We start from the raw sequence: 25,689 nt of genomic DNA on the forward strand, positions 1-25,689 counted from the left end.
ATTACTTTCAGCTTGTTGACGGTTTCCTCAAACGATAAATCACGTGGTGAGTGGGGTAAAATATAGCTGATATAACGAGCGTGTTCCGGAGTTCCCAACTTACGTACCAGCAATCTTACCTCGCTTAGCCGCGAAGCATCTTTGGCAAAAAGGTCCTCATAGCGTGCAAACCAGGCTTCGAACGTAACATCTGATTCAGCTTCATACCGGAACTCTGTAATGCTGTTGTTTAAAGCATCTACGATAAGCTCCGGGTTACTTGGGGCGGCGGGCTGGTGCAGCTGAGCGGGGTGTAGCAGGGACTGTGGCGCGGCTTGCTGTTGCTGCAACATTTGCGAAATTAGCTGTTGCTGCTGCTGCAATTGCTGTTGCATCAAGTGCAAGGCTTGCAGCAGAACGGCGTTGTCCGGAGGATGTTGACCCATCTGACCATTTTGTAAGAACAGCGATGGCGTTGCTTGCGATGGTGCCGGTGCTCCTTGCGATGGCGACGGTGCCGGTGCTGGCGACAGTGCTAACTGCGATGGCTGAATAAGGTAGCCACGCGGACCCGTTTGAGCATGTGCCGGTGGATCGTACACGGCAGGAATTGCACCGGGCTGTTGGACCTACATGCCACGGTGATCGGAGCGTCCTAACGATGCTCGTCACTGGTCTTCTTCCATCGGCACTTCCATCGTAGCTTCTCCGTTGTTCATCTTGCGCCGCTTCAACGTGAAGGTGGATTTTTTTTTATCGGTACACTTTAAAACACATTAAAACGCGAACTTTGGCTAGTACAGACACTAAAACTTCTTTTTAAAACAAATCCTTGTCGCCACTGTTAAGTGCTGTCGTCATAAGTCTAAAAATCAAGAGGCTGTGCACGCGGGTACCATTACATTTGCTTTATTTAATCCTTTAAATGGAAACAGTCCTCATACTGTGCGTATGACCGGTTGGTAGCCAGCACCCTAGTGCGTATCTCAAGATAGGTGAAGTTTTGGACGATTTCGAAAGTGCGCTCACCTATTTGTACATCACCTCTGCGTAAGGAAGGATTTGTTAGCAGAGCCGTTGGTGGTGTCACCATCAACTTGGGTATTGCCCCGTTAATCTCCAACCAGTGGTTTTACCTCACCGTATGCCAGGATCTGGATTGATTTATAATGTCAGGAGCTGGATTGATTTATAGAAGATGGTTCCCGAAGTTTCTACCTCCGAGCAGCAAATGGTCTTCTCCGCTTGGTAGATAAGCTACCCCATCTCCTCGGCGCAGACCCTTAGTCGTAGCAAGAAGTCATGGTAATGGTTCCATCTGGCCTATAAACAAAGCACGTCGCCTGATATGCTTAAGCTGAAACACTTAAGCTCGGTAACCGAAATGTTTTTCGAAACGCTCTTCTTCCTCTTCCGTTACCATGCGCCGCAATCGCATTAAAATACGTCTACGACGTTCGGGTGTCCATTGTGCAATCGTGTTGCGCACACCATCCAGTTCGTCTTCTGACGGATTTAATTGTTCAATTAAATTCGCCGTGGTAGTGGCAACAGTGGCGAATGTGTTCATAACCTCCTCATTGTTGGCGATATTTATTTATTTATTTATTTATTTATTCCATGATGACGGCTTTCGCCGTATTATCGACACCGTAGTGTCGAGTGGTATACAATTTTACAAGGCATTTCCTCCTTGCAGTTTGCCTTATCCCGGGCATACTCGGTTGTATTGGATGTTGGAGTATGTCTGTGTTGTTTGTCGGTTTGTCTATCGTTGTTGTAATCGTTATATCTGTTCTATTGTTTTGTGTGTTGATTTTGGTCCGGTGCTATTGTTGTAGATGAAATTGTGGTTGTGATGCCTGTTCGTATGGTTTGGCATCCACATGCAGGCTCGGGGCGTGGCTGGCAGGTGACTGTGTCGCTTTTCACATACACAACATTCGGTGTTGGACATTGGCAAAGCCTTGACGGAACTGAAACAAAACAGACAACAAATGGTTAAGACGGACTACAAGCTTAAACCTATAAGTCTGCCCCCCCTTTTGCGGCTTTGGTGCTGTCCTCAAAGGCAACTGTTTCCTCAACGGCTTGAAAAAGGCACAACAAAAAACATTTATTTACAAGGACCACAGGAAAGGATTCACGTGGAAAAACGAATGGGATTCAAAGCAGGAGACCGTTGTCCCTAGCGAAGCGGAAGATTAGCCTCATGTACTTCAGGTCCCTGCCAGCCAAAACATCTCGTATCGGTGTATCCGGCAATCCACCGATGTCCACGACTGCACTCTTCAAGGAGGGTCTGGCGCTTTCGAATTCCACGCAGTGCCATAGAAGATGGTCCACATCATGGAATCCGACCCCACAGCCACACACTTTTGACTCAGCCAGATTGATACGCTGTAGATGTGCATCCAATGCGAAATGATTCGACATGAGTCGGGACATCATCCGAATGAATGCACGATCTACAGGGAGCCCACCGAACCAAGGCCGCAGGGACACTTGCGGAGAGACCGAGAAAAGGAAGCGATCGAGTTCATCCGCCTCCCACATGCTCTGCCATCGAGACAGGAAAAGTTGCTGTGGGGTGCGTAAGAACTCTTGGTAGGAGATGGATCGGTCGTAAAAAACGCCTACTGTGGCGCCTGTTTTGGCCAGTGAGTCGGCTTTCTCATTTCCGGGAATTCCACAATGAGAAGAGACCCACATTAGCGATATTCTAAACGCCTTGTTAAACACAGAGCGGACCAATTCCACAATTTTAACTACAAAATAGTCTTGGCTCTTAACAGCCCTTGGAGTTTTCAGTGCTTCAATAGCACTGAGGCTATCTGTAAATATGAACTACTGATCCGGGGGACTCGCTGCTATTAACAATAGTGCGTAAAAAATTGCGGCAAGCTCAGCCGTGAACACGGAACATGGCTGCCTCAATTTGAAGAATGCTTCTGTGTTCTCTCTAAAAACACCGAAGCCAGTGCCCTCCTCAGAGGATGACCCATCAGTGTAATACTGGTTCATTTTGTCGATATGGCCATACCTGTTCACAAAAATGCCCGGCACAACCCTCGGGCGAAGATCATGAGGAATGATCTTGATCTCCTCACGCAACGCGGTCTCCTCCGTACTAACAATAGAACTGTAGCACTCAGGAAGGGTAGCACGGTTTACTGCGTGTGGGGCGCTAGGATTGACTTGTAGAGTAACAAAATCATTATAGATATTAATGATTTTGCTCTTAGAACCTGTCTCTATAAGCGCTTTAAAATTTTCTATGATCAAGGGATTTGATACTGTTCACGCACAACAACAACACACCAGGACGAATTGACAGTTGACGATCGGTTTCGTCAAGTTTCGTCAACTGTCGGAATGTGAGTGCCAGGGGCACTCAATGGAGGTTATAAATACTGGTGCAAAAATATAAATCGATCTCTTTTTTCTACTCAACGCCTCGACTCCGGTAAATATTACAGCCAGCAAAATAAATCCGAAATCCGCAAATTCGTTCATGGTGCCGTGACCAGGATCCGACGAACTTGGTTATTGTAATTGTGCCGATTCTCGCGAGTTTTTCTTTCCGCGCCACATATTTACCGCGTCACATCACAACCGTTTTTTTCGCGACCGTCGAAAATTTGTTTCATACACGACCATGCCAGCGTCGACCGTAATACTATCACCGTGAAGGACAATCTTGCTTGTCTCTTTAGACCGTCACGAGAAGTTCCTTCTCGATTTTCTCCCCGAGCCAGACGAGATAGAGGTGGAAACGCGCATTGCCAAGTTCGAGCAAATTTCCATCGATTTGGAGAAGATTCAAAGGCAGTTAGAAGATGCAGCGATCACTCCAGAAGAAATAGCTCACAATGCCGTTTTACGCGATGATTTTGAGCCGCGTTTGATACGGGCTCACTCCCAGTTAAAACTAAAAAGGGCACATATTCCTCGGGACAATATTTCGCAACCAAACGCAGGCTTCAATCCACTGCACAATATGAAGCTTCCCTCCATTGCACTTCCAGAATACAATGGTGATTATATGCAGTGGCTGACGTTCAGAGACACATTTGAAGGATTAATTCATGATAATCCTGATTTACCTTCCATACAAAAATTCCACTATTTGCGAGCATCCTTAAAGGGAGAAGCCGCCAAGGTAATAGAATCCATTACCATTAGTGCCGCGAACTATGAAATTGCATGGAAGATGCTAACAGAACGCTACTCGAACGAATATTTGCTTAAAAAACAGCACTTGCATGCATTGTTTGGAATGGCCACTGTAAAACGGGAAAGTGCATCCACGCTTCACCATCTTGTCGATGAGTTCGAACACCATAAGACGACGCTAAGCCACTTGGGTGAAAATACAGAGGCTTGGAGTAGCTTGCTTGAGCATTTATTGTGCACGAAATTACCGATAACAACACTGCGTGATTGGGAAGAGTTCGCTTCCAATAATGAAAATCCAAGCTACCAGAGCTTGGTTGCATTTTTGCAGCGACGAATGCGGGTGTTAGAAACCATGATGGTAAACAATCCCGATGCGCCCTCTACCGGTAATAATACGCACTTCACACCAAAACATGCGAATCTCACTCAGCTGTCTAGTTTCCCGTCCACCTCTCATGACGCGCGAAAATGCATCATATGCCACCAGGAGCACAACCTCACTAAATGCCCGCGATTCATAGCTATGAGTCCGGAAGAACGATACCGTAGCGTAATGTTCCATAAGTTATGCATTAACTGTTTGCGGGACAATCATCGAGCACGCGATTGCTCTTCGCAATACAAATGCAGAAACTGCCACTCAGCGCACCACACACTATTACACTCACAACACAATGCTCACGGAGCACTTCCCACTGCAACCACTATGACAGCTGCGCGAACTATTCCGGCGAACCAACCACACAACACAGACGATCACAGCACAAACACCCAGAGACACTATGTGGCTGCACACGCAGGCCAGCAGACATATGATCATGTCTTTCTGCAAACAGCCATAGTGCACATTGTTGATGCACATGGTATTGTGCACCCAGCACGAGCATTATTGGACAGTGCCTCTCAGCATCACTCTTATCGGTGCGGGTCATTCTTCCACCCCTGTGCGAAAATCGGTGCGTGCGAAGATATCTTCCCGAACGAGCCCGTATGAGCTGAATGCTGATTTTTTGATAGTTGACAATTTGATCGGGGATTTGCCAGCGCATGATGTGCGCACCGATGAATGGCAAATACCGCCGAATTTCATTCTTGCCGACCCCCAGTTCAATAAGTCGGCACCGCTCGATCTCATCCTCGGTGCCCGGCATTATCATGAATTCTTCCAAAGCGGGGCTCAATATCGAATTGCTATCCATCTTCCGGTCCTTATGGAGAGTATGTTCGGGTGGATCGTGAGCGGTTCAGCATCTATCCCGAATATGAATAATGATACATCCTACGCCTCTTCCGTTGTTTGCATGAGCACGCTCGATGAAACCCTCGAGCGATTCTGGAAAATGGAAGAGCTACACGTTAGAGATGGCCTTTCACCTGAAGAACGGTATTGCGAAAATTTATACCTAGATACGACACAACGAGACGATACAGGTCGTTATATTGTTCGCTTACCAAAGAAGTCAGACTTTAAAGAAAAGCTCGGATTATCGAAATCATCGGCCCTACGACGCTTCACTATGCTCGAAAGACGATTAGAACGCGATCCTCGTATTAAGGCAGCATACCACGAATTCATGCGAGAGTATTTGGAGCTAGGACATATGTCACTACTGCGAGCTCCAGATGACGATGAATCAGCATACTATCTGCCGCACCATCCCGTTTTTAAGGCGTCGAGTTCTACAACAAAAACAAGAGTGGTATTTGATGGCTCTGCAAAAACCTCTTCAGGATACTCCCTGAACGATATGTTATGTGTGGGTCCAGCAGTTCAGGATGAATTACTAGACATCATCCTTCGATTTCGCACATACAAAGTGGCTGTTGTTGGCGATATCGCTAAAATGTATCGCCAAATTCTGCTTCATCCCGATGAAAGAAACTACGTCCGCATTTGCTTCCGATTAACTCCCCATTCACCGATCCAGTATTACGAGCTGAACACCGTAACGTATGGTTTATCCCCTTCATCCTTCTTGGCAACTCGAACATTGCAACAGCTTGCCGACGATGAGGGTACCGCGCATCCGGTTGCCGCAGACGCTCTGAAGAACAACTTTTACGTTGACGATTTCATCGGGGGTGCAGATTCCATTGAAAGTGCTCGTCATCTACGGTTAGAACTAAGTGAATTATTGTCGAAAGGTGGATTCGAATTAAGAAAGTGGACTTCCAACCGGTTAGAAGTACTTACCGGTCTAGCATCGGATCAGATCGGAACACAGTCAGCTTTACAATTCATGCCCGACGAAACGATTAAAGCTCTCGGCATTTCGTGGGAGCCTGAACACGACGTACTTTCATTTCCGTCCGCGATTTACACCGACACAACCTGTACTACTAAAAGAACGATTCTTTCTAGCATAGCCCGCATGTTCGATCCGCTTGGTCTAGTGGCTCCAATAGTTGTTCGCTCAAAAATAATGATGCAGGAGCTATGGTTACAGAAAGCTGGCTGGGACGATCCCGTTCCTGATTCTATCTGCAAGAAATGGAAAGATATTCAACATGATTGGCCACTTTTATCCAGTTTCAAAATAGATCGTTATGCTCTATTACCTGGTAGTCGATTGCAGCTACATACCTTTTGTGATGCATCTGAAGCAGCCTACGGAGCCTGCATCTATGTTCGTTGCGAAGGTGCGCAAGGACGGGTTCGCATCACTCTACTTACATCCAAGTCACGAGTGGCACCGCTTAAGCGTGTCACGCTTCCACGGCTTGAACTGTGCGCTGCGGTATTAGGCGCTCATCTTTACGATCGAGTCAAGAAGGCGATGGGACTAACTGCAGCAGAATCATGCTTTTGGTCCGATTCGACTGTCACCCTTAAGTGGATCGGTGGCTCACCTAACACTTGGGCGACGTTTGTAGCTAATCGAGTGGCTGAGGTGCAACACTACACACATCCACGACAGTGGAGGCATGTTCCCGGTTCAACAAATCCTGCAGATCTGGTATCACGCGGCATGGCAGCGGTGGATTTCCTGAAGAGCAAGCTATGGAGTTCCGGCCCTGAATGGTTGGCGTTATCTTCATCTCAATGGCCCGACTTCTGCCCTGAACCGGACGAGAACGCAAATCTCGAGATTCGTAAGGTGAGCGCTGCCTTTACTAACTATGTCACTAATCATCCTTGGTTTACGATGTGTTCCAGCTACACGCGATTGTTGCGTATTATTGCACTCTGCATTCGCTTCACACGTAACGTCAAGGAGAAAGCACGAACTCAGCAAACATCGCTACGCATCACTACACCATTGAGCATCACTCCCGAGGATACCGAAGCTGCTAAAAATGTGCTATGTCGCTTAGCACAGCAAGACGAATTTACAACCGAGCTAAAGCAATTGACTAAGGGTGAAGCAATCGCAAAGCAATCACCGTTACGAAGACTAAACCCATTCCTCGATGAACAAGGAATATTGCGTGTGGGAGGACGATTGAAGCTATCGCAACTTCCATACCAATCGCAACACCCCATTGTGCTTCCCAAGAATCACAAATTTGGCGAGCTCATCGCGGCTTACCATCATGAGAAGCTCATGCATGGCGGCGGACGACTGCTACTTTCCCAAATACGTGAAACGTATTGGCCACTAGATGGAAGACACCTAGTGAAGAGAATCGTAAGGAACTGCTTCCGTTGCATACGCCAAGAACCCCGCCTGGAGGAACAACAAGTCGGCCAACTCCCACCACCGCGCGTCACTCCCAGCCGGCCTTTTTCTGTTACCGGAGTAGATTACGCTGGCCCTTTCTACTTGAAGCCTGCGCACCGGCGTGCAGCGGCGGCGAAGAGCTACTTGTGCGTCTTCGTGTGCTTCGCAACGAAGGCAGTCCACTTAGAACTGGTTGGGGACCTCACTACCGCGGGATTCTTAGCGGCCTTACGTCGTTTCACATCCAGGCGCGGATTACCTGCACACATACACTCGGACAACGGAAAAAACTTTGAAGGAGCCGCGCACGAGCTCCGTGAACTTTTCCGCATGTTCCGCGATGAACAGCAGCAACACATCATCGCTAATGAATGTGCCAACAAGGGAATCACTTGGCATTTTACCCCTCCCAAGGCTCCCCACTTCGGCGGATTGTGGGAAGCAGCGGTAAAAACGGCCAAGCGACATCTTTACCGACATCTAGGCAGCACTAGGCTGTCCTACGAGGGATACAGCACCATCCTTCAGCAGATAGAGGCCGCAATGAATTCACGACCTTTATTGCCCACCTCAGACGACCCGAACGATTTGGCAGCACTTACCCCAGCGCATTTCCTCATCGGCACATCCATGCATTCGGTTCCTACTCCAGATTACACTGGATTGAAGATGTGTACACTTGATGAACTCCAAAAGTGGCAACTGATGTTCCAACGTTTCTGGAAACATTGGACATCGGAGTATCTACAAGAATTGCAAAAGGACAACATGAGGCATCACCTGGACGATTAGTCATCCTGATGGATGAATCCCTACCAACAACCCGATGGCCCCTCGCACGCATCATCGACGTTCATCCGGGCCAGGACCAACTCACACGAGTGGTTAAACTAAAAACCGCCAAGGGGATCCTCACACGTCCGATCACAAAGATTTGTATTTTACCACTCGCCGCTGACCCGAACACCACGTGCTAACAACTTTAGTTGTTTTTCTTTTTATTATGACATTCTGTCATGGGGGGGAGGATGTTCACGCACAACAACAACACACCAGGACGAATTGACAGTTGACGATCGGTTTCGTCAAGTTTCGTCAACTGTCGGAATGTGAGTGCCAGGGGCACTCAATGGAGGTTATAAATACTGGTGCAAAAATATAAATCGATCTCTTTTTTCTACTCAACGCCTCGACTCCGGTAAATATTACAGCCAGCAAAATAAATCTGAAATCCGCAAATTCGTTCAGATACTGAAGAACGAACTAAAAGGCGAAGCGACAGCATTTCAAAACGTAATCTCAGCGGCATCACTCCAGCCATCACTTCTAGGGATATGGTGTGCGTAGATTTCATGCTCCCTAGTGCGAGTCTAAGACTACGATACTGTAGTCTTTCCAATTTAAGGAACTGCGTATTGGATGCCCAATGGAAGCATATACTTCCATATTCCAATACGGAGAGTACCGTAGTCTTATACAGTCGCAGGACATCTGATGGATGTGCGCCCCACCAAAATCCTGTGACTGTCCTTAGAAAGTTAATTCTTTTCCAGCATTTTGTTATCAGCTGGGTGATGTGCATGCTCCAGTTGAGCCTGGAGTTGAACCAAACACCAAGGTATCGAAAATTGTCGGTGATTGATATCTTTTCCCCATATAAAAAAACATCAATGTTGGGTTCACATAGTCCTGGAGTTGATGCGTCGTTTGCATCCGAGCTGGACAACGCCGCAAAGGGATTAGCGACGTTTGCCCCTTTTAGGGCATCGCTGTATGAGCCGCGTGCCCGTTCGGCTACCGTCTTCACTTGCTCCCTTTGTAGCTTCCGGTACACGGGGCACTGCGCAACCTCATGCCACTCGTCTCGGCAAAGCGAACATTTCTGAGACGCAGCTTTGCACTCCTCAGTGGCGTGCGCCCTTTTGCACTTTCCACAGTACGTTTTGCGGGTGCAAAACGCTTCGGCATGACCAATGCGGCTGCACTTCGAAAAGGTGGCCTCCTTTGGTACGTATGGTCGGTCAATGGGTATCCGCAGACCTTCGATAACGAGGGCCTGCGGAAGTACCGTTCCCTCAAACGTAACTCGGATTGACGAGGTAGGAACAAAAATTTTTTCTGTTGCTGAAGCGTCAAGCTTATAAAGCTTTTTCGCTTCCAGCACCTTCACTTTGGGCGAATCAGGGGATGAAAATACGCCCAAGCCCATTTTGTCAACATCCTCCTCATGATAATTAAAATCCTCGATAACGCCAGTGACCTCAACCAAACTACCGGGGATATAAACAAGATAGTGCTCCGTATAATCTGGGTCAGCCGCTGTTGTATCAGAAACCAAAATTTCCAAGAAATTCCGCCTAGCGCACGGCTTACTGTAGCAAGTGCAACATTTTGCTACCAGAGCGTAAGATGCTTCCCGAGAGTGATCCGTTCGCACCCGAAAAACAGGGTATAAAAGGGGATCCTGCGCTGGGTTAAGTCAGTTATTAGTGAACGCGCAAGGACTAAGGACAGTTCCATCCGCTCTCGCAAACTCATCACGTCGGCTCTCGCAGCCTCACCACGTCGGCTCTCGCAGCCTCACCACGTCGGCTCTCGCAGCCTCACCACGTTAGCTCTCGCAGCTTCAACACGTCGGCTCTCGCAGCCTCACCACGTTAGCTCTCGCAGCTTCAACACGTTGGCTCTCGCAGCTTCACCACGTTGGCTCTCGCAGCCTCAGCACGACGGCTCTCAGTCTCATCATCCGGCTTTAGGCCCATCGAGGAAGACCTGGCCTTCGAGCTCATCGAGGAAGACCTTGGCTTCTAGCCCAACGAGGAAGACCTGGCCTTCGAGCCCATCGAGGAAGACCTTGGCTTCTAGCCCAACGAGGAAGACCTGGCCTTCGAGCCCTTCGAGGAAGACCTGGCCTTCGAGCCCATCGAGGAAGACCTTGGCTTCTAGCCCAACGAGGAAGACCTGGCCTTCGAGCCCTTCGAGGAAGTCCTGGCTTTCGAGCCAACACGAAGACTGTTCATTGTTAAAAGATAAAAACACAACGTAGGGTAAAAGTGAACAGAACATTTGAGTGAAAAAGTGAACACGTAGTTATTTTGGACAGAACATTTGGTGTGTAGTGACCAGGATACGTATTGGACAAACAACTGCGTAGTGATCAGAATACGTGTCGAAGAAAAAACATTCGCGTAGTGCTCAGAATACGTATCGAAAAGTATTCGCTAAAAAGTGACTCAATTTCGTATCGCCAGTGAAGCAACCAAACTACGGAATAATAGTGAAACACAAACTTTCAGTCGACGTTAAAAGTGAATAAGAACAAGGCATCACAATGAGTGAAGAAACCCGCATTCGCACGAAGACCAACAGATTGGAAAGGTATGTAATTTCACTCCGTAACATAGAGAGCTTCGCTAAAGGCTATAGTGAAGATCAAAAGCATCAAGTAGGCGATCGTCTGATTAGGCTAGACAAGGTATTCGAGTTATTTGAGTCTGCTGTTGACGAACTATGTGCGTTGCCTATAACAAGCGAATTACAGACAAAAGTTAATATGACCACCTCAGAGATGGAAGAATTATTCTTCAAAACTAAAGCCATTTTGTCTCAAGTAATTCCCATGCAGCACAAGACAGAAGAAGAAAAATCTAAGGAAGAAGTGCCATGTAATCTGAAAGGAGTAAAATTGCCATCCATTAAGCTGGAGGAGTTTGATGGAGACTATAAAAAGTGGTTAACCTTTCATGATAGTTTCAACTCCCTTATTCATACTTCGGATAAAATTAATGAAATACAGAAGTTTCATTATTTAAAGGCCTACTTAAAAGGAGAAGCTGCGAGTTTGATACAGGCCATCGCTATCACGACGGATGGCTATGAAATTGCTTGGAAAACGCTTGTTGAACGTTATTCCAACAAGGTTTTGTTGAAGAAGCGACATGTTCGTGCCTTGTTGCAAATTCCAAGAGTTAGTCAGGCGAGTGACGAAGCTCTTCGAAAACTGGTAAATGATTTTCAATTACACTTACAAATCCTTCAACAATTGGGAGAAACAATTGACGAAAAGAGTACCATTTTGGTGGAAATTCTGAGTGATAAGCTTGATAAAGCCACTCTTAAGGCATGGGAAGAATCTATTGCCCCCGAAGAGCAACCAACACTCACTAAAATGATCGAGTTTATCAAACGACGTTCGACCATGTATGAAAGCTTGGGAATAAACGCACAGCCGTTAACATCTATGATCGGGGAACGTAAAAGATTCCCTCAAGAACGTAAGGCATTCGTTAACACAGCATCCACAAGTGTAACGAAATGCGCGTCCTGTGGCCAAGCTCACAAAATTTATCAGTGTACAAAGTTTAACACTCTTAATGTACAAGATCGTCGCAATATGGTCAACCAGAAACGTCTATGTTTCAATTGCCTTAGCGAAGGCCATCAAAGCAAGAAATGTACCTCGAAATACGTTTGCAAGATATGTGGTCAAAATCATAATACGCTTTTACACATCGGTTTACAAGAGAATGACAAGCCTTTACGATCATCTGATGTCCAGCAGCCCATTGCTACCATTAACGCCTCGTCCACTCAGACCAACCGACCAGGTTTTACACACGTTTTGTTATCTACAGTAATGTTAAATGTTATCGGCCTAAATGGAGAGAAATACCCTGTGCGAGCACTTCTAGACAGTGGTTCGCAAATAAGCGTTATTTCAGAACAATTGTGCCAGCACTTACGTGCTTCTCGCAGGCCAGTTAAGATATCTATTGGAGGTATCAATGGAACGCTATCGAGTGCACGACATGAAATAACTGCAGCAATAGAATCGAGATGTGAGACGTTCAAAACGGTCTTAGACTTTACCGTGGTCTCAAGAGTAACCTATGACACTCCATCGGTTCCATACTCAGCGGTCGATTGGGATATTCCAACCCAGCTAGCGCTTGCAGATCCTCATTACAATACTCCTGGTCGAATCGACATGATTATTGGCGCAAGTCTGTTTTACAACTTGTTAAAGTCTGGGCGATTCGACATACCACATTCGAACATGGCAATGATAGAAACCGTCTTTGGCTGGATTGTCACTGGTTTGGCAACAAGAAATCAATCCACAGAAGTTCAGCATGCTTCTTGTAATTTGGCAGTAGTTCCAAACATCCAGCAACAGATGGAACGTTTTTGGCAAATAGAAGAATTGCAAGAAAAGAACATGCTCACACCAAACGAGCAAAGGTTTGAAGAATACTATAAAGACACAACTACACGTGATATCCATGGCCGATATATTGTAAAGCTACCAAAGCATCCCGAATATCAGCAGATGATTGGGCACTCGAAGACAGCAGCGCTACGACGATTTGCTTCATTAGAACGTAAACTCCAAGGGAATGAACAGCTAAGAATTCAATACAACAGCTTTATGAAAGAATATATTTCACTTGGCCATATGAGTTTAGTTACAAATGAAAAGCCTGATTCGACAACAACGTATTATCTTCCACATCATCCGGTCATTAAAGAAGCTTCCACTACTACAAAGTTACGAGTTGTATTCGATGGTTCGGCAGTTACTACTACTGGCAAGTCTCTCAACGATGCATTATTGGTTGGTCCGGTAGTACAGGACGATTTGTTGAGTTTGGTAATACGCTTTCGTAAATTTCCGATTGCTTTAATAGCAGACATCGAAAAAATGTACCGTCAGGTATCAGTACATCCTGACGATAAACCATTACAGCAAATTTTATGGCGTTTCAAAACTGACCAACCCATTCAAAGCTATCAGCTTGACACAGTTACGTACGGCCTGGCACCATCTTCTAATCTCGCCTCAAGAACGCTCCTAAAGCTCGCAGAAGACGAAGGTGAAGCCTTCCCACTAGCTGCCAATGCCATCAAACGGCAGCTATACGTCGATGATTTGATAGCAGGAGCTGATGATATTGAAGGAGCCATTCAATTACGCGATGAACTAAATGTACTTCTTCGTAAAGGTGGATTCAAATTCCGGAAATGGTGCTCGAACTCGCTTCCTGTTTTGGATGATCTTCCTACAGAGTTGTTGGGAACAAAATCTGCAAAGGTTTTCGACGAAGATGAGAGCATCAACACACTTGGAATTCGTTGGGAACCACAGGCTGATGTTTTCGGTTTCAACGTTTCTGCAACCATTAAGGCTGAACCCTACACGAAACGAAACATAGCAATAGCTAATAGCTAAACTATACGATCCTTTAGGGTTCATAGCTCCAGTCATCGTTAAAGCAAAGATTTTAATGCAAGCTCTTTGGGTATCAACGTCGGATTGGGATGAGCAAATTCCCGATCACTTACAAAAGTTATGGATTGCATTTTGTGATCAATTGCCAAGTATACTGAAGTTAACCATTCCAAGATTTGCATTTATCGCGCAGTACCAACAAGTAGATTTACATTGCTTCGCTGATGCATCCGAGGCGGCGTATGGAGCATGTCTATACATCAGAACAGAAGACATCAATGGCAAAACAGCGTGGCTTCAGTCGCCACCGAGAACATGGAAGACCTTTGTGGCAAATCGAGTCGCTGAAATACAAGAGCTAACACAAGACGGAAGATGGCAACATGTAGCTGGTAAGGACAACCCAGCTGATCTTGTATCTCGTGGTATGTCTGCAAACGAACTCGTTGAAAGCGACCTCTGGAAAAACGGTCCCTTTTGGTTAAAGGAACCAACGTCATGTTGGCCTCAGAATGTTTTTTCTGCTACCAAGCAAGTCGAAGATGAAAGGAAAGCCTGCGTCATAACATTGGCGTCACAAGCCAAAGAACCTAATGAGATATTTCAACGTTTCTCATCGTTTTCAACGTTAGTACGAGTTACTGGGTTCTGTTTAAGGTTCATGAACAATTCTCGCAATCCTCATAGCAAACTGACAAGTAAATCTTTATCCGTCATTGAATTGCGTAAGGCAAAAATGGTGTTAGTTAAGCTCGTTCAAACTGAAATCTTTCCTGACGAACTCAAATGCTTAAAAAAGGGTATTTTAATCTCTCGTTCATCAAAGTTAAAACTACTCAGTCCATTTATTGACGAAAACGGATTGATTCGAGTTGGCGGACGTTTGCGACAGTCTGGAGCGTCATACGATATTCAACATCAAATCGTCATTCCTGGTTTTCATCCCTTCACACGAATGCTTCTAGCACACACACATCGCAAATCCATGCATCTGGGCGTATCTGGAACATTGGCTGTTGTTCGAGATGAGTATTGGCCACTCAACGGTAAACGAGCTATTCGCAGTGCCATACGGAGCTGTTACCGTTGCTCGAGAGCAAATCCGCAACCCATTCTTCAACCAGAAGGACAGCTTCCGATTGGACGTGTTACACCTTCCAGTGCTTTCACTAGTACAGGACTGGATTACTGTGGTCCATTCTTGCTTAAACCACTTCATCGAAAAGCAGCGGCTCGAAAATGTTATGTCTGTGTGTTCGTATGTTTCAGCACAAAGGCGGTTCACTTCGAATTGGCGCATGACTTAAGCACTCCTACCTTCCTAATGGCGCTTGACAGATTTGTGTATCAAAGAGGAAAACCATTACACATCTATTCGGATAATGGAACTAATTTCATCGGGGCTAGAAATGAGTTAAACGTCATATATCAGATGCTGCATCAAGACCAGCCTTCTCAGCAGATTGCATCACACTTGTCCAACGAAGGTATTCAATGGCATCTTATACCACCGCGTGCACTTAACTTCGGTGGTTTGTGGGAAGCCGCTGTCAAAGCAGTAAAAACTCAGCTTGTTCGTCAACTAGGCACAGCGTTATTAACTTCAGAAGAGTTGAACACCGTGTTGATAAAAATAGAAGGCTGCCTAAACTCGCGACCATTACTACCTTTATCAGAGGATCCAAACGACTTGACATGTTTGACGCCAGCGCATTTCTTAACGCAGGGTAATTTGCGAGTGTTGCCTGAACATCAGTTAACTGAAATTCCTATTAATCGATTAAGTAGATACCAACTTCTCCAGCGAAATTCACAATCTCTTTGGCAACGATGGAAACAAGAATACTTGAAAACGCTCAACATTAACCACCGCGCTAAACGAGATGAACAGCGTTTGAATGTAGGAGATGTAGTTATCATCAAAGATGAGCATTTACCCGCTGTGCAATGGCCATTGGCTCGAATCTTGGAACTACATCCAGGAGCGGATGAAGTCAACCGCGTGGCAACGCTACGCACACCAACTGGTGTCATAAAAAGGGCAGTATCGAAGATTTGCTCATTGGAGTGCGCTAAGGATAATTAGTTGAAAACTGGGTATTTCAAGGCGGCCGGTATGTTGTATCAGAAACCAAAATTTCCAAGAAATTCCGCCTAGCGCACGGCTTACTGTAGCAAGCGCAACATTTTGCTACCAGAGCGTAAGATACTTCCCGAGAGTGATCCGTTCGCACCCGAAAAACAGGGTATAAAAGGGGATCCTGCGCTGGGTTAAGTCAGTTATTAGTGAACGCGCAAGGACTAAGGACAGTTCCATCCGGTCTCGCAAACTCATCACGTCGGCTCTCGCAGCCTCACCACGTCGGCTCTCGCAGCCTCACCACTTCGGCTCTTGCAGCCTCAACACGTCGGCTCTCGCAGCCTCAACACGTTAACTCTCGCAGCTTCACCACGTCGGCTCTCGCAGCCTCATCACGTTAGCTCTCGCAGCTTCAACACGTTGGCTCTCGCAGCCTCACCACGTTGGCTCTCGCAGCCTCAGCACGACGGCTCTCAGTCTCATCATCCGGCTTTAGGCCCATCGAGGAAGTCCTTGGCTTTAGGCCCATCGAGGAAGACCTGGCCTTCGAGCCCATCGAGGAAGACCGTGTTTTTAGTCCTATCGAAAAAGGCTTGGCTTTAGGCCCATCGAGGAAGACCTGGCCTTCGAGCCCATCAAGGAAGACCTTGGCTTCTAGCCCAACGAGGAAGACCTGGCCTTCGAGCCCTTCAAGGAAGTCCTGGCTTTCGAGCCAACACGAAGACTGTTCATTTTTAAAAGATAAAAACACAACGTAGGGTGAAAGTGAACAAGTAAAACACGTAGTTATTTTGGACAGAACAGCCGCAATAACGTTGGCTTGAGCCCGGTCCTTTGCGGTTACCCTTATCTTGTTCGGGCGCATCCGAAACACATCGGTAACACCCGGATACTTTTTAAAGATCGATGTTGCAATCGATCTAACATCGAGCTGTTTGGATCGCGGCATGAAATACACAAACGGCTTACCTTCCCAGGAGGAAGGGTAAGCACGTGCTCTGTGCTGCGCATCTTGGGTTGCCTCTTTTTGTTTGTTCTTCGAAGTTGAAGGACGAACATCCAGCGCCACTTTTTGGTGGCAGTAGCGGTTTTAGGGCGTTCCGGTTTACGCTTCGCGCTGGTTTCGATCTCCTTTTCGGAGTCCGAACTCTCTTGCTCTACCGCCATGGTAGAGCCGGAGGAAACGGTCAAGGAAGGAACGGGAGGACAAACTTACCGTTACACACGATAGACAGATACAGAACAGATACACGCATTACACCACACTCGACAAACCTCGATCGAAACGAAAGCGTTGTCCGCAACGTATGCGTACGCTTGCTTATCGCTGTTGATCGATAACACTCACAACACAGTTGTCTACCGAGTGAAGATCGGAGACAGACAGAGACACCGGTTAGCACGCTGTTGTTAGTAGTAGATTCCAACAGTAATTTTTTATTTGAAGATGTTGACTCCAAGGGAAGAATCTCTGATGGAAGTGTATTTAAAAATACACTACTCTATCACAAGCTAGAGAGAGATGACTGTTGCATTCCATGTCCAGCACCGTTAAGCCCATCATCAAATATCCAGGTTCCTTATATGTTTTTAGGGGAAGGTTCCTTTATGGCTTTAATATATTTGCATAACTTCATTCGTAGAGATGCAAATGTGCGAAGCCAAGACGCTAGACGATTTAATACTAACCAAGACGAATGGAATATACGAAACCTTAACTCGAATAGAAATCGCTCCTTCCTCCTAACCCATTACACACATTAAAATGTATCTTTTACTATCTACCTTTCTAAACTATTGTGACATTATGAAAAAAAAAATTGAATTGATAACAGACAATTTATGTTCTTTTTATTGGCTTAACGCATCATACGGTTATATCAAAATTGCAATCGGATTGCAATACAATAAATTCTAACCTAGACCTTCACATAGAAAATATATATATACTTACGGTATCCATGGTTTGCCCACATGATGTGGTAGTATCCAAAAATCTCATGGCTTCATAAGCAAACCACGTCGGGCGATAAATTTGATGAGCTCCTGAAAATAATACATGAAGATGACATCATTAACTATATAAATATATTTATTATTTAGACATACCAGAACCAGTAACCAGACTCTTATTGTACGCCGACTTGCACTTTCGGTATGCTAACGCGAGCGATTCCCACTTCTTCTTTAGCGAGTCGACCGTATGCCCCATACGTCGCGACAGATAGCACCAATCGTCGTGTCGTTTGCTTATATTTTTGTAATTAGCATCCCAGCGGTCCCACAAAGCAGTTTGCCGGAACATCATGTCTATGAACAGCAATGTCTGCTCTTCGCTCATATGAATCGTCTGAAAGAAAGTGTACCATACAGAAAGTGTTAATACAGTTATTAAGACTATTTATGGTAAGTTTTAGTATGTCGAGCGGGACTGGGAGACTTCAAAGAAACCTATGCGCATGGTGCAAGCGGTGAAGCTCTTCATTCCGAACTGTGCTCCATGATACGCTACCCTTATTCGAGGTGGTTTTTAACAAAAAGTTGTGTTTCGAAATCTACCCAGCCAGCTAAGAGGGTATACAAAAAGAATCAATCGTATACCCGTATGAAAGCTGAACAACGCCACGGCACTGAACAAATTGCACGGTTTCTTGTGCGAGTAGCTTTCGCTGTTCTTTCGCATCACAACAACGACAAAGCAAAACTTACCTTTTGCTTGATTTTCTGCATATTTATCGAATCTAAAAAAAAGAAAAATGATTACAAACCGTTTTGCTATTGCTATTGCTTTGTATTTACCCATATTCTTGTTGTAATTCTGTAATTTTTCGCAAACAAACTCAGAGTAAAAACCAAATAAAATCCAAAGTAAAACAGTAAACACCAAAGAGCAGAATGTAAACAATAACCAAATGTCAGGCCTCCTCCACATGGGCCGCGGCCGCCGCGGTACCGCGGAAAACGCGTATAACTTGTATGCCACTTGGCCGCGGTCGCCTGCCAAATCGCCGCGGCAGGCTGTCATTCTGCGCGGCAAGCTGTCAATTTCCGCGGTTGTGAACAGTTCCGCAGACTTGTCCATCTTGAACAAAGCCGCGTTTCCGCGCCTGTTTGACAGTCTGCCGCGGAGATTGACAACCTGACGCGGAGAATGACAGCCTGCCGCGGAGATTTGGCAGGCGACCGCGGCCAAGTGGCACACGCGTTTTCCGCGATACCGCGGCGGCCGCGGCCCATGTGGAGAAGGCCTCAGAAAACGCGCTACCGCGGAAACGCACCGTTGTTGAACATGGACAAGTCTGCGGAACCGTTCACAACCGCGGAGAATGACAGCCTGCCGCGGAGATTGACAGCCGACCGCGGCGAGGTGGCATACAAGTTATACGCGTTTTCCGCGGTACCGCGGCGGCCGCGGCCCGTGTGGAGGAGGCCTAACGTTGAATTTGCATAGTCTTATTCATATGTACGAAGAGGCAGTACGATTTGGTGCCATCGGTAAATATTCGACTTATGCGTTCGAACGAAAATTAGGCAGTTTAAAAAAAAGCTTCTAAGAACGAACTACAGGTGTTTGGAACAAGCTATACGCCGGATTTTGGAGTTCGAAAGTTTTGAATGTCCACAAAATCGACAGCAGTTTAAGGAACCATCTTACAAGCAACGAGGACAAACATATACTTTGTATGTTAGGCGAGGTTTCAAACTTAAAAACGATGGCGTGAACAATTGGTTTCTGACGAGAGAGAATGAGGTGTTCAAATTTGAATCCGTAAAAAAAAGTGGAACAAAGACTTATAATCACTGCAACATTGTTTTCACGGGTTTATGAATATTTCGATCAACATATTTCATCTTACTCCAATACGCGACATTTTGGGGTGTAGGGACCTCAAGTTTATGAGGCTCATTTACTGCTTTGCGCGAGATAACGGACTTATCCTTTGATTCCTATCCTTAATTTCCATTGTTCCCATATCCCTTCGTAGTCCATCTTTTGTTTTTTGTTGTCTTCCAGGAAACAGTCACCTCCAAGGACAACGCCAAAACCACTGAAAGGGAGGCAGACTTATTGGTGTATACTTGTAGTCCGTCTCTAACCCATCTGCTGTCTTGTTTTGTTCTAGTTCCGTTAAGGGTCGGCCAAAGTCGAACATAGTAGGTTGTTCCAGTGAAGAGTGGCGCAATCGTCCATCAGCCACACCACGTACAATAGATGCAACACAGAAACCACTATGCATCACAACAACTAAAACAATAGCCCCGGATCAATACCATCACACAAAACAATAGGACAACAGACGTATCACATACAACAACGACAGACAAACAACATCGAAATACACCAACTACCATCACAACCGAGCATGCCCGGGATAAGGTAAATCGCAAGGAGGAAATGCCTTGTGACAAAAAATTGTTATTTTCACTCAACACAAACGGTGTTGGAAATACGGCATTGCCGTCATAATGGAATTTAAATAAATAAATAAAAAATGTTTCATCTAATGAGCTATTAATATTTGCTGCTAATATGAATGATTGCCTGACAAACGAAATCGAACTCGATTGTTCAGATATCAAAGTAAAATTAGTTTTCAAACAGCGCCTTTAATGCCCGTGCCATCCTTTTCTTTCCTTTTGCTACGTTGCCGATTGAAGCTTGCAACCAATGCAGCACATCTTCGAAGTACGAAGGGTCTGCAGCCAATTTTTCGTTGAAGCTGGTCAGTTCTTCGATGTTGGTGATTTCTGTTATTTCTGTTACACCGTTGTTTCCTGCTGGTGCTGGAGCCATTAAATTGAACAGCGCTCCCGAGGCTGCTTTAAAACTGGCGATCCGGGACACTAATGGCTTCAATTTCGCTGAATGTTACAAAGAATATGTTACTAAAAGATAGTTCCTTGCAAAAACAACCCAATACTGTCTTACTTTGTGTTTATTTGGTTTTTACTTTGAGTTGGTTTGAGAAAAATTAGTGAATTGCAACAAGAATATGGGTAAATACATAGTAATAGCAAAAAGGTTTGTAATCATTTTTTTTAAGATTCGATAAAGATGCAGAAAATCAAGCAAAAGGTAAGTTTTGCTTTGTCGTTGTTGTGATGCGAAAGAACAGCGAAAGCTACTCGCGCAAGAAACCGTGCAATTTGTTCAGTGCCGTGGCGTTGTTCAGCTTTCATACGGGTATACGATTGATTCTTTTTGTATACCCTTTTAGCTGGCTGGGTAGATTTCGAAACACAACTTTTTGTTAAAAACCACCTCGAATAAGGGTAGCGTATCATGGAGCACAGTTCGGAATGAAGAGCTTCACCGCTTGCACCATGCGCATAGGTTTCTTTGCAGTCTCCCAGTAGCCCTCGACATACTAAAACTTACCATAAATAGTCTTAATAACTGTATTAACACTTTCTGTATGGTACACTTTCTTTCAGACGATTCATATGAGTGAAGAGCAGACATTGCTGTTCATAGACATGATGTTCCGGCAAACTGCTTTGTGGGACCGCTGGGATGCTAATTACAAAAATATAAGCAAACGACACGACGATTGGTGCTATCTGTCGCGACGTATGGGGCATACGGTCGACTCGCTAAAGAAGAAGTGGGAATCGCTCGCGTCAGCATACCGAAAGTGCAAGTCGGCGTACAATAAGAGTCTGGTTACTGGTTCTGGTATGTCTAAATAATAAATATATTTATATAGTTAATGATGTCATCTTCATGTATTATTTTCAGGAGCTCATCAAATTTATCGCCCGACGTGGTTTGCTTATGAAGCCATGAGATTTTTGGATACTACCACATCATGTGGGCAAACCATGGATACCGTAAGTATATATATATTTTCTATGTGAAGGTCTAGGTTAGAATTTATTGTATTGCAATCCGATTGCAATTTTGATATAACCGTATGATGCGTTAAGCCAATAAAAAGAACATAAATTGTCTGTTATCAATTCAATTTTTTTTTTCATAATGTCACAATAGTTTAGAAAGGTAGATAGTAAAAGATACATTTTAATGTGTGTAATGGGTTAGGAGGAAGGAGCGATTTCTATTCGAGTTAAGGTTTCGTATATTCCATTCGTCTTGGTTAGTATTAAATCGTCTAGCGTCTTGGCTTCGCACATTTGCATCTCTACGAATGAAGTTATGCAAATATATTGCAGCCATTACAACTTTTTTTGCATTTTGTTCTCGGACCTCAATCGGCTTTCTTAAAACCCGGAACCGTCCGCTCAGGATTCCGAAAGCCATTTCGACACAGCGTCTAGCTTTTGAATGTCGCTCATTGAAGTTTCGTTCGGTCGATCTTCTTTCCGTCAAACCTCCAAAAGGGCGAAGACAATAGTGTGTTAGGGGAAATGCCTTATCCCCTAAAAACATATAAGGAACCTGGATATTTGATGATGGGCTTAACGGTGCTGGACATGGAATGCAACACTCATCTCTCTCTAGCTTGTGATAGAGTATTGTATTTTTAAATACACCTCCATCAGAGATTCTTCCCCTGGAGCCAATATCTGCAAATAAAAAATTACTGTTGGAATCTACTACTCCCAACAGTACGATGCTGAAAAATTTCCTGTAGTTATAGTAGTTGGTTCCACTGCGAGGGGGTGCTTTGATTCCTATATGTTTGCCGTCAATAGCCCCGAGTGCATGACGAAAATTCCATTTATCCTCAAAACCTTGTGCGATGTGCATCCATTCTTCTGTACTTGCAGGAAGCTACGGAAAGAAGGAAAAAAGAAAAGTTTATAAATTTTATTTAATTAATCTCATTTTGGTATGGAAATAGAAATTAATTTAATATGTTTATTATTCTTAATATTTTATTATTCATTTAGCAATCGCATTTTGAAATAGAGGTGCTGGACGAGGAAATTATTTCGTCTCCACCGACTCTTGACCATTCACCGCAACCCGGACCTTCCCGTAGTTCTCCTATGCCAGGACCGTCACGAATATTATCGCCGCTTACGGCTTCATCTAACCACGGTGACGTACCGCAATCGCCCCGACGTTACGCCACACCTCCACCTCCCAGCACTCCACCTGCAGTGACTGTGCAACAAAGAAAGCGTAAGCGGTAGGACATAAATATCGCCTACAATGAGGAGGTTATGAACACATTCGCCACTGTTGCCACTACCACGGCGAATTTAATAGAACAATTAAATTCGCCAGAAGACGAACTGGCTGGTGTGCGCAACACGATTGCACAATGGACACCCGAACGTCGTAGACGTATTTTAATGCGATTGCGGCGCATGGTAACGGAAGAGGAAGAAGAGCGTTTCGAAAAACATTTTGGTTACCGAGCTTAAGTGTTTCAGCTTAAGCATATCAGGCGACGTGCTTTGTTTATAGGCCAGATGAAACCATTACCATGACTTCTTGCTACGACTAAGGGTCTGCGCCGAGGAGATGGGGTAGCTTATCTACCAAGCGGAGAAAACCATTTGCTGATCGGAGGTAGAAACTTCGGGAACCATCTTCTATAAATCAATCCAGCTCCTGACATTATAAATCAATCCAGATCCTGGCATACGGTGAGGTAAAACCACTGGTTGGAGATTAACGGGGCAATACCCAAGTTGATGGTGACACCACCAACGGCTCTGCTAACAAATCCTTCCTTACGCAGAGGTGATGTACAAATAGGTGAGCGCACTTTCGAAATCGTCCAAAACTTCACCTATCTTGAGATACGCACTAGGGTGCTGGCTACCAACCGGTCATACGCACAGTATGAGGACTGTTTCCATTTAAAGGATTAAATAAAGCAAATGTAATGGTACCCGCGTGCACAGCCTCTTGATTTTTAGACTTATGACGACAGCACTTAACAGTGGCGACAAGGATTTGTTTTAAAAAGAAGTTTTAGTGTCTGTACTAGCCAAAGTTCGCGTTTTAATGTGTTTTAAAGTGTACCGATAAAAAAAAATCCACCTTCACGTTGAAGCGGCGCAAGATGAACAACGGAGAAGCTACGATGGAAGTGCCGATGGAAGAAGACCAGTGACGAGCATCGTTAGGACGCTCCGATCACCGTGGCATGTAGGTCCAACAGCCCGGTGCAATTCCTGCCGTGTACGATCCACCGGCACATGCTCAAACGGGTCCGCGTGGCTACCTTATTCAGCCATCGCAGTTAGCACTGTCGCCAGCACCGGCACCGTCGCCATCGCAAGGAGCACCGGCACCATCGCAAGCAACGCCATCGCTGTTCTTACAAAATGGTCAGATGGGTCAACATCCTCCGGACAACGCCGTTCTGCTGCAAGCCTTGCACTTGATGCAACAGCAATTGCAGCAGCAGCAACAGCTAATTTCGCAAATGTTGCAGCAACAGCAAGCCGCGCCACAGTCCCTGCTACACCCCGCTCAGCTGCACCAGCCCGCCGCCCCAAGTAACCCGGAGCTTATCGTAGATGCTTTAAACAACAGCATTACAGAGTTCCGGTATGAAGCTGAATCAGATGTTACGTTCGAAGCCTGGTTTGCACGCTATGAGGACCTTTTTGCCAAAGATGCTTCGCGGCTAAGCGAGGTAAGATTGCTGGTACGTAAGTTGGGAACTCCGGAACACGCTCGTTATATCAGCTATATTTTACCCCACTCACCACGTGATTTATCGTTTGAGGAAACCGTCAACAAGCTGAAAGTAATTTTCGGAAGCAGAGAATCTCTCCTTAGTAAGCGCTATAAGTGCATGCAAATCAACAAGAAGCGCACGGAGGATTTGATCGCGTTCTCCTGTCGTGTAAACCGAGCATGCGTCGAGTTCCAGTTTGCGAATATGAACGAGGAGGCGTTCAAGTGCCTAATGCTGGTGTGCGGCCTAAAAGATGAAGCTGATAACGATCTGCGTGTGAGACTCCTTGCACGGATAGAGAAACAGAACGACGTTACACTAGAGCAACTATCCCCCGAGTGCCAGCGCATTACAAGTGTAAAAGGAGACAGTGCAATGATAGCCGGAGAGATGAGTGAGCGTGTCCTCGCAGTGTACAACGGAGAGAAGAGAAAGCAGGATAAAACAGCCCAGCAAACACACAACAAGCGGTTCACGCATAGTAATCGTCCGTATCGCCCAAAGGCGGCTGAGAGTCCGTCAACGAGCAAGCCATCGAAATCCTGTTGGTTGTGTGGCGATATGCATTGGGTGCGTGAGTGCACCTATAGTTCGCACAAGTGTCTCGATTGTGGGAAATATGATCATAGAGAGGGATATTGCAACGCAGCGAACAGGAAGAAGCGGTCTAATTTTCGACGACGAAACTGCAACACACGTGTGGTAACGGCCAACGTACGGAGCATAAGGGAGCGTCGCAGATTCGTGACCATCACTCTCAATGGAACAGCTGTACGCTTGCAGCTAGACACCGCTTCGGACATCAGTGTAATTGACCGCCGCACTTGGAGGAAAATAGGCAGCCCGCCGTTAGCACCGTCATCAGTCACAGCTAAAACCGCATCGGGAGCCAAACTAGTGTTGGAAGGTGAATTTAGCTGTGCTGTTAGTGTTGGTAACCTGACGAAGGAGGCA

General features: G+C 45.6%; 1 protein-coding gene across 1 annotated transcript; it reads right to left on the reverse strand.

The window, feature by feature from the left end:
* Positions 1–1,345: 1,345 nt before the first annotated feature.
* Positions 1,346–18,470, reverse strand: LOC128309180 (uncharacterized). Its single transcript, XM_053045573.1, has 3 exons — positions 18,239–18,470; positions 18,084–18,175; positions 1,346–1,552 (listed from the first exon to the last, which is right to left on the reverse strand). The coding sequence occupies exons 1-3, from the start codon at positions 18,468–18,470 to the stop codon at positions 1,346–1,348; spliced, it is 531 nt and encodes a 176-aa protein (XP_052901533.1).
* Between the last annotated feature and the right edge of the window lie 7,219 nt (positions 18,471–25,689).

Source organism: Anopheles moucheti, unplaced genomic scaffold (assembly GCF_943734755.1).
Source record: "Anopheles moucheti unplaced genomic scaffold, idAnoMoucSN_F20_07 scaffold_24_ctg1, whole genome shotgun sequence".
NCBI lineage: Eukaryota > Metazoa > Arthropoda > Insecta > Diptera > Culicidae > Anopheles > Anopheles moucheti.

What these genes read in the sequence shown, in the direction of transcription:
- LOC128309180 (XM_053045573.1), bottom strand. Translation starts at nt 18,470, where the DNA reads ATGAGCGAAGAGCAGACATTGCTGTTCATAGACATGATGTTCCGGCAA. An exon ending in GAGTCTGGTTACTGGTTCTG is followed by an intron (nt 18,176 to 18,238) that starts GTATGTCTAAAT and finishes TATTATTTTCAG; the next exon opens with GAGCTCATCAAATTTATCGC. An exon ending in GTGGGCAAACCATGGATACC is followed by an intron (nt 1,553 to 18,083) that starts GTAAGTATATAT and finishes AACAATGAGGAG; the next exon opens with GTTATGAACACATTCGCCAC.